Source organism: Lepidochelys olivacea (genome assembly GCF_965140295.1).
Source record: "Lepidochelys olivacea isolate rLepOli2 genome assembly, chromosome: 10".
In the NCBI taxonomy this organism is placed as follows: domain Eukaryota; kingdom Metazoa; phylum Chordata; order Testudines; family Cheloniidae; genus Lepidochelys; species Lepidochelys olivacea.
The window spans coordinates 10380546-10401748 of NC_140420.1; the positions used below are offsets into that span (position 1 = coordinate 10380546).

Sequence of the window (21203 nt, forward strand, 5' to 3'; positions counted from 1 at the left end):
GAATCACTGAACTGTAGGATGTTCTTGCTCAGTGCCTGGTTCAGCTAAGAATGTCATTGTTCTGATTATATTTTTCCACTGATAACTTAAGGAAATGGATTTTTTTGCCCAGGTTGCCTCACTCTCACAATGAATTTCGCTCTACTCTAGATGTATTTCCATTCCTTACTCCTCTTCTTAAGATGCTGAATGTGGGCGTTTTCCCAAATGATGTCCTGGAATTCTTCGCACGGTCAATCACCAAAATAAAGGAAAAGCGCAAGAGAGACACCCCCACGGTAAGGAAGACTTTTTCAATGATGGAACCAAAGAATATTATCCATTCAGTTACCCACGTAAAAAATTCTTCACGTGACAGCATTGAAAATGCAACTAAAGTCAAATAATGACCAGAAGCCAGCATTACAACACATCCAGAATTTTGCTGGAACTAAAGTCCCAGCAGAGTCACAGAACAGAATGAATGCAGCAGTGACCTTGGGCTACATCAGAGTAAAAGCAATTGCAGTTTGGGCTTGCAAGGATTTTGATTTGACAGCAAACTGGCAGAAGATGTGATCACCCGTGGAGTGGACTAGGGATGGTGGAGCAGAGAGAGGGAGGAATACAGCTGAGTAAGCAGTAGATATAGTAATGACGACAAATGACCATATTGCTGAATACTGAGTCCCATAAAAGATGTGGTCTCCACACGAAAGCTAAGAGGACAGAGTCACTCTTATTACCTTTCAGGACTTCCTCAATCCGGTCCCAGGGAGAATATTAAACCCAATTGTAGAGGTGATACTTCTGAAATACACTTACTGTGATTATTTTCCCCCCCAGATTGTAAAGCCATATAAGGGTGCCAAGCAATCCGGACTAAAGAGTGTGGTAAACCCAGGACAAACAGCTACAAAAGGGGGGTAATAATTAGTCCCAGGGGTTTAAAAGGCCCCTCCCTATCCACTGAGGCGAGAGAATCAAGGGGGCAATAAGGTTCAGCTGGAAAAGGGGTTGCTAGGGAACCAATTAGGTTCAGCTGACTCCAACTACTTGGGACCTTTTTAAACCCTAGCCTGGGTGCTAGGAGAGGGAGAGTGAAAGACTCAGAGGAGCAGGGAAGCTGTCAGTAGACTGTTTGCAGCAAGACACCAAACCTTTCCAGTAGGGAGGCTGCAGTTGCTCCCCAGGAGGGAAGGAAAATAAGCACAAGGGACTGACTGAGGAGAGGAGCAGCAGGACCCTGTGCCACCTATAAGGCTTTGCCTTGCCCCAAACCTGAGTCTCCAAGGCTAAAAAGGACTGAGCCTACTGAGGCGAACAAGGTATTTTGCCACAAGAGATTTAGCTTTGTGGTTCTAGGCTCTGCTCACTGCTCCTTGTGCGAATGAGAGTCCAAGTCTGCCATCTTCACTGTCAGCTCTCTTCTGAATGTTACTTCTCTTCCCAGGACCGAGTGGATTTCCTGCAGCTGATGATTGACTCCCAGAATTTAAACACCAGTCACAAGAGCAATGGGTTGCATCACCCAAATAAAGGTAAAACCATGAAATTATTTACAATCATGAGTGCCTTTGGAGGCTCCTGGACTGAGGGGAATTGGATTGTTCATCTTGTGCAGCTGGGGAGAAGATTTATACTTATTCATGTGCTCATTTGCACAACAGTGTTGTATAAAATAGGTAACTTGTCTCCTTTCCCACAGTTAAAACAAAAAGCGCATTCCATGGCATCTTCTACAGCATATTAATTAGGGTTGGCCAATAAAAGATACTGGGGTGGTATGTACCAATATACCCAGGGATAAACTGTCCATCCTCGCTCCCCCAAATATTTGTCAGCATTGCATTTATCACCTATGAGCAAATATTCTCAGTTCTTTTCCGGGGTGGATGGAGGCAGGTGATGTGAGAGAATTTCTCCCCTTTTTTCTTTTCTCACACCTTCCTCAAAAAACCTCACATCTGACACCCCTTCTCTGCCTAAAGGGGAGAAGACACAGCTGGCTCTGGAGCCCAGCAATTGACCATTCATTAGCTAGCAGGCTCATTTCAGAGGGACACAGGGACTGCATTTACTTTCCCTGTAGAAGTCAAGTCTCGGGGTGAGGGATGAGCTTGAGATCCAAACACAGACATTCTCATTTTAACCCCTTCAGTAGCCTTTTCCTGCACTACAGGATGTGATGATTACACCAACTCCAGACCAAGGTCTCTGCCTCACGCTCCAGGTTTCAGGGCTGTAGTGAGCTCAGTGACCTTACACCAGACTCGCAGCCGAACAAGTTCATCAGGCCACAGGATGATGCATACACCCATAATTTGCAATTAGTAATTTCTTTAGGCCTTGCTGCTTTAATCAGGAGAAACTTTCATGGGGATTGTGGCAGGATTATATATGTTGCATGATTTTTTTTATTAAAGTAAACTATAATTATAATACCTGCAGAAGAACTACAGCAAACTTGACTTCCTTGTTTTGACTGGTGTTTTCTGAATAAGCCAACTCTCAATACCAGGACTCAAATCAATTATTAGCATCTAATTCACCTACCTCAACCCTGTGCTCCTGCACATGGGACAATAAAAGAAACCTTCCTCATCTGTGTGTCTGTATATAAAATACAATATGTACTGTTCCCCAAACAGCACAGTTTACATACTGTGAATTTGGACTTCACCTTTTCTGCCTGTTTATAATCTCTTCACAGTCCTGACTGATGCTGAGATTCTGGCACAAGCAATTATCTTTATTTTTGCTGGCTATGAGACCACCAGCTCCACTCTTGGCTACTTGGCTTACAGTCTAGCTACTCACCCCGATGTACAGCAGAAGCTGCAGGAGGAGATAGACTCTGTTCTTCCCAACCAGGTAAGAGTATTGGATGCTCAGTGATATGTAGCATCTCTTTATGGGAAATCCCTCTCCTCTAGTTCAAAGTCAGCAACACTGTTCTTTAAAGAAATTAAATGGTTATATTAAAAAAGTATTCTACGTGTTGATTCACCAATCCTTTGGGAGCTCAGAAGGACAGTGAGAAGACAATAAAAGAAATCTTCACCAACCCACATATAAGTCTTCTCTGTATCTGTTTGTCTCTATGTCTCCCTCCTTCCACCAACTTCAGTCATTTATCTCTCCTCAAAATCCCACCATTCAACAATGCATATTAAAAGGGACAATTTACATTTGTTTTCTTAATCCTGCTATTCACCAATAAGGTATTTATGGGGCAGAGGCAAAGGAGGAGGGAAGGGGAGAATGTAAGAAGAGAAAGCATATGCATAGTATTGAGGGGGGATTGGCTAAGAGACATGGAGCAGTGCCAGGCAATATAGTAACATCGCATTTTCATGGGTACCAACTTGTGTTTATAATCTCTTACACTGGGCTCCTGTACCCACCTCTCTCCACTGAAGCCACTTTTCACCAATATTTTGGCCACAGCAAGGGGCTCAGAACTGCCAATTTCAACTACAAGCATTGTGTTCAAACAGCTTTTGTGTTTAGCTTTCAGCATAAGGAAAATGGGCACAGATTCCTGTTTCCTTTTCTTGAGGAAAGGAAAATCAAGGTGAACTTCCAGCTTTACCCTCAGTATACCTAGGACATCTACTTTGACAAGAGATAAATTGGGGAGGACAGGATGGTTTTAACACTGATCAGATTAAAACAAGATGTGTAAACTCCCTCATGCCTGACCAACACTTTTGCTTTCCACTAAAGGCGCCTCTCACGTATGATGCCCTGATGCAGATGGAGTATGTTGACATGACACTGAGTGAAACCCTCAGGCTCTTCCCTTTCGGAGGGCGAATTGAAAGGGTCTGCAAGAAAGATGTAGAGATAAATGGAGTGACCATTCGCAAGGGCACTGTCGTTATGATCCCATCCTTCCTTCTGCATCGTATGCCAGAATACTGGCCAGAACCAGAGGAGTTCAGACCTGAAAGGTACAGAACCTATATTGATAGGGAAGTAGTAATATACAGTACTGACATCTTTAAATTCATTTTTAAATATCAGTCTCTTGCAAAGAAATTCCTTGTCATGGTTAACCTTCATAACTGTTTGTAACAAGGCAGGCAGAGAGTCTTCAGAGAATATCAGAATACCTGCTCCTGCTCCCACCGAAGCCAATTGCAAAATCCCTATTAACTTCAACAGGAACAAGATTATATGCCCAATATGAGCAACTGTACCTGAGTTCTGTTGGTCTTTCATTTATGAACTCAATGCTCATGTTTCCAAGATGCCACTCCTCTTTATAACAGTCACATATAGAAGATATAGAGAAACATTTTGCCTGATCCAGCTGACTGATGTCTATGGCCCTGCACTTACACTTTACAGTAGCCTGACCAATGACAGACCATGCCATGATGAGGCGGTACTGTTCAATGCAACATCATTAACAGCTGGAAGGTGAATATAACTGGTAATCACAATCATTAATGGGACTTCATTACTCTGCAGAAGCTTTGCCTAGAACTCTCAGTCAGATGTTTTAAGGACTATCAACTGAACCTCCACAGGAAAACTCATTGTACCCTAGAGAAGCTGATTGTCAGCTCGGTTTCTTTGTTTTTGCTGTTCACTTTCCTGTCCAGCCTGAGGTTGAAATTCATTTCTGACACCACTTGACACTTCTATGTACTTTGTCAAGTTTCGATGGCCAAACAGATATAATCAAAAGTGTGCCCAAAAGTCAGGAACTTCTTGTCCAAAAAAACCACTGGCTTTTATCATTTCCAATTAAAAAGAATCCTCATTAGCTTCAGCAGCATTAGGCATTACATCTTCCATTAGCCAGTGAGAGGGTGTCATGATTGCACATATTTCAGTAGGTCTGACATTCCATCTGGTAGAGACCAGCGGTGTATACTCCTTATCAGTACATCAATTATACATCACATCCCTATAGCATTTTCTGAGGATTTAAAAAAAACTTCACAAAAATTATTCAGTTAAATCTCACAGCACCCACGTGAGGGTCAGAGTCCAAGACAGGCCAGAGGGCAAATCAAGAGACAGGCATCATTATGCAGGCAGGGTCCCAGATAGGCCAGAGGGTAAACCAAGAGTCAGGCATCAAGAGACAGGCAAGGCCAAAAGCCGGAGTCTGAGATCTCTCACACACAGGGTCTGAAGCAAGACAGCCAGGCAGTTTCTACTGTTGCTCCGACAATTCCCGGTCATGGCTGCCTGGCTTAAGTACCAATGCCAGCCAATCAGTGGATTGCAAGGAGCTGCCACTCAGGATCTGCTGGGCAGTACTTCCTGCTGGGCTCAGCCTTACGGGGCCTTCCGACAGGAGCCCAGCCTCCTGTGGAGGCATCAGGGGACCACAGTCCCAGGTTTTAGCCCTGCAAGTTCTTATAGCTAGTCCCTGGGGTTTCATGAAATGTTGCCAACTGTTCCCATTTGAAATAGCCTCTTCCCCACCCAAACTCATCCCAAGATTCATTCCTGCCTGAAACAGGGCAGTTCAGCCATTCTTCAGGACATCCTCTGTAGAGGCCAGGAAGGGCCCTGGTGCTGTGAAGCAACCCCTGACTTTGCTTTCGTGAAGTTCCCATGAAGTCCGGGGGAGAAAGCATAGAACTTTGATCTTGAACTGAAATTCCTCCACATGGCAAGGGGCTGGGTAACTGTTAGACCATTTGTGTGGCAAATACAAGTTATTTCTAAAACCAGATCATGTTTCTGCACCCCAAAACTGAGCACGTTCTCTCTCTAAAAAAAAAAAGACCTTTCAGGTGAAGTCACCCCTGGGGTAGCTCTGCTGAAGTCAATGGAGTTACAGCAGGCAAGAATTTGTGTCTCAGTTCATGTATAAACGCTCAGGTGCTTGTATCTGGAACCAGGTTCAGTAAAGAGAACAAAGAGACCATGGATCCTTATATGTACTTGCCCTTTGGAGCTGGACCCAGGAACTGCATTGGAATGAGATTTGCTCTCCTCTCCATGAAAGTTGCTATCACCAGTCTGCTGCAGAATTTCAGCTTCAGACCCTGCAAAGAAACTCCGGTGAGAAATCCAGATTTATATGCAGTTATTTGCAAAAACAGTTAATATAAAACTGCCTCAATTTATTTGTCTAGAACAGTGGGATATAGTGCAAGAGAAATATGCAACACAAGATGCAAAGGGTACAGGTATAATACACTGCAGACTATAGACCATATTTAATGTGAAGTAGTCTGAAATTTGCAATGGAATATTCTGAAAGGGGAAAGAGACTGTCTTGGAGAGAGAAATTAGAGGGCAGAGGAGAGGGAGAAGGATTAATCAGCTTTAGTGGAAACCTTCAATCAAGTACATTAGTTGATATCAGCATAGTGTTCCATACAGAAATGAAATGGCTTGACTCCTATCCATTTACACATTATCAATGAGTCCTTGTTTTTGTTGTTCAAGTCCCTAGGCTGCTTAAGGTGAGTTTTCTGCAAATCATGGCTCATCCTTCATCTGTTTAGTAAAGTGGCTCCTTAGAAGTCCAAACCCCCCTTTTGCTTAGTTGCCTACGTAACATTTTCCGAAGAAAACAATGGCTTGAGTCAAAATATTGCCAGACTTCCAATGCAAAGTCATAACCCGCCTTGACAAATATGAAGGTCACAGGCTTTAAACATTTTTAGCAGGAAACAAGCTCTTGTTGAGATGAACACTACATATATGAAAGCCAAAGGCCTTAGAATCATAGAATATCAGGGTTGGAAGGGACCTCAGGAGGTCATCTAGTCCAACCCCCGCTCAAAAGCAGGACCAATCCCCAATTAAATCATCCCAGCCAGGGCTTTGTCAAGCCTGACCTTAAAATCTTCTAAGGAAGGAGATTCTACCACCTCCCTAGGCAACGCATTCCAGTGTTTCACCACCCTCCTAGTGAAAAAGTTTTTCCTAATATCCAACCTAAACCTCCCGCACTGCAACTTGAGACCATTACTCCTTGTCCTGTTCTCTTCTACCACGGAGAATAGTCTAGAACCATCCTCTCTGGAACCACCTCTCAGGTAGTTGAAAGCAGCTATCAAATCCCCCTCATTCTTCTCTTCTGCAGACTGAACAATCCCAGTTCCCTCAGCCTCTCCTCATAAGTCATGTGTTCCAGACCCCTAATCATTTTTGTTGCCCTTCGCTGGACTCTTTCCAATTTATCCACATCCTTCTTGTAGTGTGGGGCCCAAAACTGGACACAGTACTCCAGATGAGGCCTCACCAATGTCGAATAGAGGGGGACGATCACGTCCCTCGATCTGCTCTCTATGCCCCTACTTATACATCCCAAAATGCCATTGGCCTTCTTGGCAACAAGGGCACACTGCTGACTCATATCCAGCTTCTCGTCCACTGTCACCCCTAGGTCCTTTTCTGCAGAACTGCTGCCTCGCCATTTGGTCTCTAGTCTGTAGCTGTGCATTGGGTTCTTCCATCCTAAGTGCAGGACCCTGCATCAGATTTCTTTTGGCCCAATCCTCCAATTTGTCTAGGTCCCTCTGTATCCTATCCCTGCCCTCCAGCATATCTACCACTCCTCCCAGTTTAGTATCATCCGCAAATTTGCTGAGAGTGCAATCCACACCATCCTCCAGATCATTTATGAAGATATTGAACAAAACCGGCCCCAGGACCGACCCTTGGGGCACTCCACTTGACACCGGCTGCCAACAAGACATGGAGCCATTGATCACTACCCGTTGAGCCCGACAATCTAGCCAACTTTCTACCCACCTTATAGTGCATTCATCCAGCCTATACTTCTTTAACTTCCTGACAAGAATACTGTGGAGACAGTGTCAAAAGCCTTCACAAACTATAACTAGGAGTACTGTAACACAGACATACTGTGACACAGACATATTAGAGAGAGGATTTTGTCGAGAATCTGTCATTTCCTGGAACTAGGATCCTTGCTATTCAGAAATGCACATTTATCTCCTTCCCTGAACATCATGGAGAAATATTTAGCTGTGAATCATGGAGACAAAGGGAGCAGGGACTGTAAGAATGATCATAAATAACCAATCTCCACAAATAACATTTCAGCAGGTGCCCATATGATCATCCAAAAGAATTCTCTCTTGGACAACTTGTTGTAGGAAGGCAAGTGAATGTTGTTGGTTCATTTAGTTTCATCAGGACTCAACTCACTTCCTTTCACTAGGACTACACAGAAAGACACCATTCTACCTAAAGGCAGTGATATATATGCTGATAGTTCTAATTTTACCTTCACCAAATCCTAGCCAAAATGTTAATGGAATGCTCTGACTTGCAAAATAAGCCATTTGGATATGTGATTTGGTCCAGGCCCGCCTCTACCCCAAAATCAGACAAACCTTTTCAATATGAGTTTCATTTAGAGATTTTGGCTTAGTTTAAACCTACAAGTCAACTAAACCAGTGGTAGAGGGAGGGCTGTGAACCCCAGGAAGTTTGCATGAAGTCACTGTGAAGTGAAATATCCATGTTTAGCACAAATCTTGCTGTGCTAAATCAAACAGGGAAAACCAAAGACCTGTGACACAGACATACAAGGGTTTGTGTTCCTGAGAAGGCCAGAAACAGTCCTATTCCCAAGGACAAAATGCCTCTGTCCTATGTCCCCTTTTTATCTGTCTTTTATTCAGTGGGATCTAAATGATCTTCTCTAATTGCTGCAGATACCTCTCAAACTGTTTTCAAAAGGATTCATAACTCCAGTGGAACCTATCATTCTGAAGTTAGTCTCCAGAACCACAGAATCAAAGGAGTAAAATCCAGTGGTGTTTTATAGCAGCTCTTCAGAGGCCAATAGCTGCTGTACCAACAGATGCTGTACACATTGTTCTGGGAAGCTGATTTAGACGCACAAGAGCTTAATTCAGAAGACAGTTGCTAAATATTCGCAGAAAAGCATGACTAGAGAGACAGAGAAAGTGGGTGAGGTAAGGAACCATTAGAAACTGTGCTAACTACTTATGCTAAACTATCTGTTCAATCTTGTATTTAGCTGTGACACTCTTGAGCACCTTTCCCAGGCCTGGAGAGGAGCTCTGTGTAGCTGGAAAGCTTGTCTCTCTCTCACCAACAAAAGTTGGTTCAATAAAAGATATTACCTCACCCACATTGTGTCTCTATTATCCTGGGATCAATGTGGCTACAACAACACTGCATATAAAAAGCATGGGCAAACCGTGTTCAGTATTGTTAGCTAATGAAACTCAACCACACCTAACCCTTGTTGACAGACATGACTGCTGGCAACTGTGAGTCAGGCGCTGTTAAATTTCAGTGCAGGCCAGGTCAAGCTCTCTTTTAGCGGTATTCCTTCCCAAAAGGGAGAAAAGTACAGTCTCTTTCAAGATGCAGAAGAGACTTGTTTGATACCAACAGGAATCAGTTATTATTAATAATGATTATTGAATGGGAATATTGGTGATGAAAAATGGGTGCATGACAAGATTCTTTTTGAATAGTGCAAATAGTTCTTGTCTGGATACAGTTCAGCAAACAAACTGTTTGGCTGCAGTAAGGCTATATTCTGCTAACTAAACACTTGTGTAATGCATCTATTGTATAAAGTGGTAATTTACAGAGATGACAGAAATCAATAAAAATATGTTGAGCAGAGCTCATTTGTCTGTTTTATATTATGAATGAGTTCATCACTTGTCATTTGAAAGAAATATGTAGTCTTGACCGCTGAAATTATGAATATATAGCATCTTCTACTCAGTTCAATCTCTGATAATCTTGATCATTTATCCTGCTCAAAATCTCCAGAACAAAAGCATTTGCTTTACACATAATACAACTTCCACATATCTTGATAAATGGGCTTGCTTTTGGGCAAATATTTGATAATTTGAGCACTGGCTATAGGAAGTTCCCGTTTAATCAACAGAGAAGACCAATTGTCTTATGGGTCTTCATTCAAACTATACATACATGTATACAAACTATACATGGGTCTTCATTCAAACTATATTGAAAATTTGTGTTTAAGACATTCTGAGCATTGGCATGTGTGTGCTAAACAATCTGTGATTAGAGTCCTCATTGTCTGGATGAGGAGATGAATTGCTTAGTTCAGTCAAAGCGATAGGAATGGACTCAATCTAATAAACTACTTCCACACTGTACTACTAATTTCATTTCCATCTTGTAATCCACTTGGTCAAATGAATGAAGTAAATATGATAAAAAGCCTTTTAGATAGATTTGATATGCAGTTTCCCACATGACCACCTCTTGTTTTGCTTGTTGTGGGATTGGGCACAAGAGTCGCCACAGTTGTCACAAATAGTATCACTACACTTATACTTTGGGCAAGAAATGCTTCCTGTATTTCTGGCTAGAACCTCATGAAGATATTGTTCCTTAGCCAAGTGAAGCAGTTGTTCCGTCAACATCCTTTTGGTTTCATGATGTTCTACAGATGAGCTCCCGCTGGGATACCTCACAAACTAAAGGAAAAAATAGTACATATTCTTGTATTTCCCACAGCACTTTTCAGATACAGTGTTTTCTTCAAGGTGCAAGACTGTGGTGCTTTGTCATGGACTGTACATTCACACTTCTGTCCCCGAATCTATACCTACGCACCAACCCCTGCACCCAAAATGGATTTCAGCTTGAATAGGTCTACGGGTATCCTCGCTTTGACACCTTCAGAAACAGTCACAGGAACCTGATGGAGTGTTAGTTTCTGTTAACATCAGTATTAACGAGCTGTGATCAATGGTGCCCAGATACCACGGTAATGGATGCTCTAGAAATGTACCGACAGATTCCAGACGGTCATTACCATTGTTTGCCACAGGGAAACTATTACTATACAGTCGTTAAAAAATTATAATGCAGGAATGATTCTCTTTGCTTAAATGTGTGGGCCTGAACATGCCGTACCATTGTTAGTAGCTACCGTAAACAGGCTCCATCATCCTTTTTATGACTTTGTATCTTGTATAAAGGACAAAATATGGCTGTAGCTGTTTAATTGTACTATGAAAAAATTAACAAGACGACTTCAAACACTTCTCACACATGCACATGTTTCTTCTATCTAATTTCTTTACCCATTTTAATCAGCCCTTGGAGAGATTTTTCTTAAAATGAATGATGGAGGATGGTGAGGAGTTTATTCTGTCTCACTGTGCAATAGAATATCCTCAAAATCTGTTTAAGTTCTTTCTAACCCAGTAACAGTAGTTTTTCTTCTTCTAGGAACTTTTTCACATATTTTTTGTCTCTTCTCTCTTCCCACCCCAGCTGGTTATTTGATTACAGGGGATATCTTTTCTGGCTGGGTAAAGGCAGCTTACAAACAAATGCATGGAAATATTTTTATGAACACTGCTGGAGCATCGAGTGCCCTTGACCCATGTGGAGAGGCAATGCTTTGTGTCACTCAACAGTCACTTCTCTGCTTGATTAAGGACCATCATCTTTCTTGGCCAGAATGGCAGCACCAACAAGATGCCCCCAAATAGGAGCAAGAACCAAAGTAGGAGAAATTAAAGTGTTACTCAGGGTTCCATGAGCCACTGAAGACTTCCCAGGGGAAGATGAAAAGGAATGAAAAAGGACTTCATTGATAAGCAATTGTTGCTTGTGCCTTGGTACACACTCAGAACAGCATACTTGAAAATAATGGAAAGGCTGCATTCTCTTGCTCCAACTGTCATTCATCTCAGGCAAGGAGTTAGAAAACCTTCAGCTAAAAGTGAGGGGTAGGGACTCTACCTCTTAGATGGGTAGGGGACCGCTCTTCTAGCATTTCACAAACCAACCACATTGGTGCAAGGCACAAGTAACGGCCAGTAAATAGGCAGAAGTGACCCATAAAACAGCAGCAGAGGAAGAATGTTTTTCCCCCCACTCAGAAGAGTGCTGTACTTCACCAGAACAGCCACTCCAGACACAGTGAAGGAGAAAGAAAGATCAGGAATAGCAAAACATATCCAGCAAAAATCACATGTGGGCTAGTTAGAGGCTTCAGAAGAGGATTCACATGGCGTCTAGTGATGGAAACATACGCTCCTAAAGATGATGATTAGAATGAGAAACTGTTAATCTAGCCACAATACAGTAAGAACAGCACATGCATGGAGTCCATAAAAATGAAGTAATGTAACTGTATATGCTATTCATGCTTTCAAGAATGAAAAATATGAATAATTCGCTGGTAAGGGTCAATTATAACCTGCCACCACTGGCACATGGGACTATATGTATTATGGGGTAGCAAGATAACATTAATAAGATTCCAAGAAAGGAAATTAGAGCCACTGTGATTTAACTGCATCACACTAATTTGACTATTCAGGCTGGTTCCCGCGTATCCCAACACTTTCCAGACTTCTGTGTCACCTTCAGTCATGAACGTGAAGTCCAAGAGTCGTCATACCTAAGCCTGGCTAGGCACATCATCTGAGAGCTCTATTTCAAGGAAGAGGGCCTGAATAGAGGAGTGGAGAGGGACTTGTGGTGTTGCAGAAATGCTAGTAATGACTGGGTACCTGTCATCTTCTAGCCTCTCGACATTTGCAGAGGGATGGAAACGATTAAATGTCAATAGCAGAAGTTTATGTTTACTGTAGTTCTTGCATTATCTTGGAGAATAGTTATTACTAGTGAAATATTAACTTAAACGTAGATATAGTGTTCCTCTACACTTACAGTACAGATAGTTGTAGATGGAGCCTTTAACCTCAAGTTCACTGGTACGGTTCTGACTCGTGTCAATGATGTCCTCAAACTATCACCAATTTTATGCCTAGTCACAATTAGCTGATGGTCTCTGTCCTCTTCCTAGAGTAAAGATGTCCAAATCACAAAAACCAGCCACATGTTCTAATCTCAGTAGAGGAGAGGACTGAATGGAATGGAGTATAAACTCTGTTCTCAAATTCAGAGGTGGTCTTTATGGGACCGGCTTGAAGGACATTGTCAGGGCAGTGCAAGGTAGCTTGTACTAATTCTGGTCATGATCTACTTGATTTGAGGACACACAGAAGACTGACTGAAGTCCTAATAATCTGATCCATTTCATTATTCCAAATATATTTCTTACTTTTCAAGTTCTCTAGATTGTATATAGACAGTTGTAATCATTCTAATTCCTGTTATGAGAAGGAGCTTGCTGGGGCAGTACAGGATCTTTCTCACACCAGCATGACAGAAAGAAAGTAACATGAGTAGGGGGATTTACTGAGAAAAAGCAACTTGTGCACGCTGGAAAAAAGTTCTGAAATTGATTTTTAAGCATTCTCAAACGGTGGTAGCAAAATCCTATTGGACTCTGCTTTATCCCCAAAATGTACATTCTCAAGTCCTTTCACATGTCAACAAAGTTGACAGAGTGACAGTGAGGCATATTGGAGTGGAAGCAAAAAGAAGCACCGTGCCTTTTATTTTAACCACAGACCCACGTGAATTCAGGGAAAAGCAAAGGAGAGAGAGACTGAGAGGACAACAGAGAGAATGAAAATGAGCTTCCTTCTATAGAAATCTGGATTCTTCTTATATTGCTATCTCTGCTGGCACTTCAAGTATAATTTTCCTTATTGCTTCTGAAAATGTGCTTTGCTGATGTTTCACTTTTGTTCTTGATGCAAAAATTCCTGACAGACTTGTCCAGGGGTGGAGGTGGGAAGGAGATGCTGGACACTGCGCTTAGAGGGGTATAGACTTGATGATTTTTTCCATTGACATTTTCTACAGTCCCATCTACACCCACAGATTAATACATCTTCTTGTTTCTCCCCTGTGCTTCCTCTTTTGCTCTTCCCATTTTCTCTCCCACCACTTCCTCCCCGCCCCACCCCGCCGCAACCTCTGTCTCCTGCCTGATCTGGGTTTCCCCTTCTTTTTCCTTCCCAAACTCCAACATTGCTAGCAGTCCATTCCCCTTCCCCCACCCCCGGCCAATCGCTCCTATGTTGCCAGTTGCAGAGCACTGAACCAACTGCCAGTCAAATGAACACTCCTTTCACACAGCCTGAAACACATGAGCAGACCAGAGAGATGAGCGTGGATCAACTGGGCAGCGTTTTTTTAGCTCTTTGTGTAACGATTAATGACTGATTACATGGTGTGCACATTCTCCTGCACTATAAAATACCATTTACATTACCGACGTCCTAAAAGTAATAAAACCAGATTTAAAACACACCCACACCCACCCCGTAGGTCTGAGGTAATTCCACACATTGCTGAGGGACTGGCACTGACTGAGGGGAAACTCCCTGGGAACGCAGCCTGGGTTTCCAGCTTCCCAAGTTTATATGGCAATCCAATGGTTCCACACAACATTTTACTCCCTATAACACTGTCGCTCACTTTTCACACACACTTTTCTTCATTTCTCTGCAGGTATGGAATCTGGGCATTCATTTTCTTCAAGAAATGGGGTCTTCCTTTGAAATGTGCCCGGAGTACTGTAAAGTGACTTACATGAGGCTTCCAGTGTTAAAGCGGCACAACCCCTGGGCTGACTGAATAATTACACTCCCTTGTTGGCACAGGTCTGTGAGCTAACCCTGCTCATAACCCCAGTTCCCCTCCCCCACTTTCTTGCAGGGGTTTGTGAACTTCAGTGAGGCGTGTTTTCAGATATATGGGAAAATCTTGGGGGGAACAGTCTTCTAGCACAGTAACACTGACTTGACTCTTCCAGTGCTGTACACGGCGTTACATGCACTGCCCCCAGCTCATGGTGTTCAGTGTACACCCGCTCTGCTCCCAGCTCAAATCCTGGTGTCCAAGTGGAAAAAGATAGCCGGAGGGATCTCAAGGTCATGCCACAAGACCCTGCTTCCCCTCAGGTTTCTGTCCCTCTCAGTCTCTTCCTCCTCATGCCCCCTTGTGCCCCGTCTCCCCGCACACCGTGTTCCCCAGGAGCTCCCCTTGACCTCCCAGCGCCCCCTGGCGTATTCCCCCTCAGGACTCCATCCCCATACAGCCCACTCCTCCTCGAGTCCCCACAATACCCCTCTGCCCATCCTCCATAAGTCTCTAGTCCTCCCTCAGCTCCTTCCCCTCGAGTCTCCGTCCCCCTCGCTTTCTTCCAAGGCCCCTGCATGCAGGGCTTCTTTCTGCCTACCCCCTACAGCACCTCACAGGCAAGATGGCCCTTTGGGCAGCTCTGAGGGGAGACAGTCTCCCTGCTCTCCTTGGCTGCAGTCAGTGACTGAGGAACTGCAAGGAAACCTGCAGACTTGGTGGGAGCACGCAATTCCAGCAACGTTGTGTAAAGGAAGGCACAATGCATGAGTGTCCTGACACATAGATATTGTCTATTTGATAAAACCACAGGATTTACTTCACTCTCTGCAAGCGTACATGGCACGGTGTGCCCAGCATGCAAAAATCCTGACCTTAGACTCACCTAGTCAACACATTTACTCCTGGTTACTGTGCTGTCCTGGGTGGAGAGAGCTCATTGGCTCATACAGAGTCACACACATCCAATGCATTCAGAATACCCCCCAGCCTAAAAACAAAACAAATCATAGCCCCCTATAAAGCACTGTCATTAAACACCTCTCATTCTACTCACAGTACTGGTGGAGTAGTTTAACATATTATACAGATTAATGGCTTTCCATGGCAGGCAGCCCAGGCTGGCCACCCTGGACCCTGCTCTCTTTGTGGGTCCCATCTATTCCCTCTTCCCTTTCCAAAACACCAGCCCCAGGATACGCTCAGGACACATAGACTGTTGCAGAGGTGCATGGGGCTCACCTCTCCAGCCACAACCCAGCCCAAACTACTGGGCCATCCCTTACAGGAGAGTCCCATCCCCTCTGCAGTGTTTCTCTAACTCAGCTCCCTCAGGCTTCATATAAGGTCCAGGTGAATAACGGCTCATCACCTCACTCTGCCCCCTCTGGCTGGGAGGCAATCAATCAATCAACCCCCAGGAGTGGAGAATGGCTCTAATTGTTGTTGGGCTTTTTGCCCTTCTGGAGCCAGTGCTGGGGAAACCCCATCACATGCCACTTTTAACTAGAAAGCTGGATCCCAGGTATCCAAAAGGAGTCAATCTTGAGAATTAACCGAGCCAGTCACCACATCACCTTATTTATTAATTTTTAAATGTATTTATTAATGATTTGGGTCACAAAGTGGACAAAGTGATGTTTGCTGCTATAAAGCTGTGTTGTTTTATTTAATAAAGACTATGGAGGATTGTGAGAACCTCTCAACAAATTTAACCTTGCTGGGGGGAATTGGGCAGCCTTTTAATAAAGGACATTTAACTTGGGTAAAATGTAATATATAATCAGGGGTGGCAGGCTTGTAGAAATTTTGGTGGTGCCCAGAACCCACCCCCCTCTGTTTTGAGCCGGGTTTGAGGCATTGGAGAGGCTCAGGGCTAGGGCAGAAGGGCAGGGTAAGGGCAGCCTGCCCTGCCATTATTGAATGGGGGGCACTCGGACCCTGCGGCAGCAGTTGATGCAGGGAGCTGGCAGGGCAGAGTCAGCATGAGCTGCAGCTCCAGGGCTGGGGGAGGTGAGCAGGGGCAGCAAGTGGGGGCCGGGGAACATTCGGGGTGGGGGTGGGGGGTGGCAGACATTGGTGGAGCCGGGCCCTGAATATTGCTGGAGCCTGGGTACCACCACCCGGGCATCACCAGTGTATATAACTTGCCGCCCCTGTATATAATTCCATACTTCTCATGGCTTTGAATTCAGATCTTGTAGATTCCTCTAGGTCCTCTACCATGCTGCGGAAGTTGACCTAAGTAGCTTCTCCCAGGATCTCAGCTAGCATACCGTATTACTGGCTATTAAGTGCTAGCAAGCCTCTCAAACATGCCTCTCTGTTTAAAGGTCTTGTACAATAATGCTTGCTGTCTTACTTCTCTGACACCTTGAGAAAGTGGTCCAATTATATTAAAGAGGTATTAGTCTTGTTCTCTCGAGATGACTTTTGCCAAATTCCAAATCTCACAGCTACCGTGTAAATTGCTTGAGTTGTATAATTAAGAACTTTTGGTCTCCAAATGCTTCAATAGTTCATACTTTTTTTCTACCCTACAGTGACAGAAAGAGTCGGAGGACAATTCATTATACTTTTAGCTGCTCTAAATTTCAAACTCAACCTTGGCTCCACTCTCTCAGAACTTTGGTCTAATGGGAGCACTAAAGTTTACCATTTCAGGTGTCACAGATGAACAATGGAAGAGGATTCACACCATGTTCTCTCTGAGCATGTGGGAAGTGAAAAGAGGTAAATAACCCAGGAGATCAGTCACAAACTAACCCAATGGCTCTGTGCAGGACATTTAAAATTCACGGGTCTCTCCAGTCAAAAGCAAATCACCAGCACATTCAGTTTTAACCTTCAAATATGGACATTAGGGAAAAGTTTGGTTTTAAACCCAGAAAACACTTTCAAAAGTCCTATCCTCTCCCAGCAAGAGTCAAAGTAAAGAACAATGTAAGAGCACTTTAGTGTAGCTCACAACTATTCCAGTTCCAGTCTCTTCCAGGTGGAATGCTGTAGGAAATGGGGTAGGAGTGCTGGCTGAGAAAGGAGCTCAGACTCATTGCTGAGAATGTTTTTGGATGTGTGGTAGTGGATGCCATAAGACATTGCCCAGGTCATGCTTTTCAATAACATGTTCTCTATTGTAAAGCAAATACAGGGTGGTGTCTTGATTATATTTCAGATGTTTCCCACCGTACTGCACTCTGGAGAGGTACTAGTGCAACATGTTGAGAAGACAGTGGGAAAGATGCATGTGTTGCTGTTAGAGAGTGAGTAGCTATTTGGAATCACGTGGTTAACTGGGCACAACACCTGCTCTCTGATTGAAGTGTCCTTGTCTCTTAGATAGGTTCATGTTGCATCAGTGTACTTTAGAGCAGAACAAAGCCTCCTCTGGAATGCCATTCCCTTCAGAAGCAGGGACCACCTCACTTTCTCTGTAGTTGACTGCAGCACTCCAACGCCAGTTAGCCTAGCCTACAAGAGCTAACACTTGAGATTTGAACTTCTATTCTGATTAATTCCCGTGTACTGCATGATGTGTATGATTCTCTGTGTGACGGCTGAATGGTTGTGTGTGAGAAAGACAGTCGGCAGAATGATAATGAGTCATGTAGCCATGGCATCTCAAAGACAACTCTCTGTGGTGAAGTAGCCTTAACACCCCAGCAAGACATCACTCTTTCTTCCATTTTCTTTCTCTTTGTAGCACCTTTGGACCTTGCAGCTTGGCTATAGATGTCATTACCTCCTTTACTGTAAACACTGACTCAGTGAAACAATGAGGAGTCTGGTGGCACCTTAAAGACTACCATATTTATTTAGGCATAAGCTTTTGTGGGTAAAAATCCAACTAATTTGGCTAATATGACTAATATGGCTACCCCTCTGTTACTGACTCAGTGATCAACCCCAGTCATCCCTTTGTTAAGCAGATTAAGAAGATAAGAAATTTGATGCTTTAATTCATTTTTCATTTTGGATTATTAGTATGTCTCCCTTTTCTTATTGAAAACCAGCCGGGCAAGGAATTACATGTGGTCTTGATATTGTCAAATGATGACTTTAATAGTATCAACTAACAATACTTGTCAGTTATGTGACACTGGCAGGCCAAGTGCCAGCTCTTGCCAGGCTACAGGCGTTAGCTAAGAACTGACAAACTCATAGCTGGAAACCAGATCACTTATGTGTTAGTGTTGCTCAAAGTAGGTATTAGTCTTATAAGAATGTATTCAGTGTTTAGATTCTGTAGAATGTTTGTAAGTTATTACATCCATTAATCTTATTGGAAAGGTCTGTATTCCATGCTATAAGGAAGAGCAGGGCCTCCCTATGGAACAGTCCACCAAAGAGGTGATGGAAGGCCCACTGCTGGTACATATGAAACTAGCCAGGATTAAACATTTGAGATTATACTGTAGGGACCAACCCTATAGTGTCAGGAGGACTTGGTAGCTCTGATCTAACAAGTATTTTCCATCCTGACATGCTAGGATTTTCCAGTAATTTAACTGCAAGCAGCTGTGTGCTGGGTGTGATGGTGGAATACATAGCTATTTGCCTTTGCCTTCAATCAGAAGTAGAACTCTGACATATGACATTCAACCGACATGTTTACGTAAACAGTAAAAGAGTGGTTAAAGAAGCCGTATTTTACTTAACGTTGTACACTCCACTGTAACTTGTCAGACAGGTTTACATTATCCCTATAGGGCATTAAAGAGTGTCAGTTAGAAATGAACGATCAAACTATTATTACACGGGCTTCAGCCTGTACAGAAAACCATATAAATGTGCTTCAAGGAAGGAGTAATTGGATGTTTACATGGGATGGGCTAACTGCAGGATGTTAGAGACTGATTTTACAATAGGAAGCACGGGTCTAGGAATCAGGAGACCTGGATTCTCATCCTAGCTCTAGGGACATTAGCAGCAATTCCAGCCTATATTCTGCACCGTAATCCAGAAGTACTTACATGCCTGTTTCCAAGTTGAATCCCACACTTACACTTTGGCCTAAACCTATTTGAATAACTCAACAATATCATGTGAGTCCCTGGAAGCGTGTGAGACCTTATCTACGCTGCACTTCCATCCTTAAAACTTTTGTAGGTCAAGGGTGTGAAAACGTGCCCCCCCAGTGACAAAAGTTTGAATGACAAAAAGCGACAGTATGGAATTTATTCTTGCACTGTGACCATTTATGTTAGTTTGACAGGAGTTTATTGTGTGTGGCAGGTGCCAGCACTGGAAATGGAAGTCTTCTGTTTATCCAGAGAATAGGCACAGTAGGTGCAAATTTACCCTATGCTGCCTGAATATTGCCTTGGACAGATCACTTGATCAGGCAATTCAGGTTCTGTCTCATTCAATCTTTACCCTGTGTGACGTTGTTTGATTAACCTATGATCATGTCAATAATTGTTGCTACCACTGTTATATAATTGCAACAAATATGGTACAAAGGTTGTGAAGTAAGGTGTCTATGGAAAGGCTATGATTTGCTGAATATGCCTATGCTATTTGTATGCATGTAACATTTTTGTATTTGAAGTTATGAGCGTTGGCCCTGTACCTGGATTTCAAATGTTTGCTCCTGGGGTAACGCCCCCAAGGTAGCTAGCCAGCACATCTTGGAGCAACTATTCAAATTGAGTGGCCCATCAAAAGAACATTTAACTCACAATGGAAGACACCCACCTACCCTGAATGGACTTTCCTGTGAACATGCTTTTTGAGGTATAGGTCATGACTTCTGCCATGACTAAGTGAAGTCATGCATGGACATGTGACTCGCCTATGTGACTCCACAATCCATTTTTTACCTGTAATTTTCCACTAGCTGGCCTGAGGGCTTTGTTTGAAACAATGGGTTTCCCTCCACATGGCAGAAGCTATAAAAGGTCCTGAAAACACCTCCATTTTGCCTCTTTCCTGCTCCATAGAATCATAGAATCATAGAATATCAGGGTTGGAAGGGACCCCAGAAGGTCATCTAGTCCAACCCCCTGCTCAAAGCAGGACCAATTCCCAGTTAAATCATCCCAGCCAGGGCTTTGTCAAGCCTGACCTTAAAAACCTCTAAGGAAGGAGATTCTACCACCTCCCGAGGTAACGCATTCCAGTGTTTCACCACCCTCTTAGTGAAAAAGATTTTCCTAATATCCAATCTAAACCTCCCCCACTGCAACTTGAGACCATTACTCCTCGTTCTGTCATCTGCTACCATTGAGAACAGTCTAGAGCCATCCTCTTTGGAACCCCCTTTCAGGTAGTTGAAAGCAGCTATCAAATCCCCCCTCATTCTTCTCTTCTGCAGGCTAAACAATCCCAGCTCCCTCAGCCTCTCCTCATAACTCATGTGTTCCAGTCCCCTAATCATTTTTGTTGCCCTTCGCTGGACTCTCTCCAATTTATCCACATCCTTCTTGAAGTGTGGGGCCCAAAACTGGACACAGAACTCCAGATGAGGCCTCACCAATGTCGAATAGAGGGGAACGATCACGTCCCTCGATCTGCTCGCTATGCCCCTACTTATACATCCCAAAATGCCATTGGCCTTCTTGGCAACAAGGGCACACTGCTGACTCATATCCAGCTTCTCGTCCACTGTCACCCCTAGGTCCTTTTCCGCAGAACTGCTGCCTAGCCATTCGGTCCCTAGTCTGTAGCTGTGCATTGGGTTCTTCCGTCCTAAGTGCAGGACCCTGCACTTATCCTTATTGAACCTCATC

General features: G+C 43.6%; 1 protein-coding gene across 1 annotated transcript in view; it reads left to right on the top strand.

The window, feature by feature from the left end:
* Positions 1-9088, top strand: part of LOC311526868 (uncharacterized protein) — a 39783-nt gene extending 30695 nt beyond the window's left edge. The window contains exons 21-26 of the mRNA XM_084640338.1: positions 151-278; positions 1433-1520; positions 2693-2853; positions 3709-3935; positions 5850-6012; positions 8649-9088. Coding sequence (XP_084496464.1) covers positions 151-278; positions 1433-1520; positions 2693-2853; positions 3709-3935; positions 5850-6012; positions 8649-8741 — 860 coding nt within the window. The 3' untranslated portion in view covers positions 8742-9088. The remainder of the gene's footprint in view (positions 1-150; positions 279-1432; positions 1521-2692; positions 2854-3708; positions 3936-5849; positions 6013-8648) is intronic.
* Positions 9089-21203: the final 12115 nt, after the last annotated feature.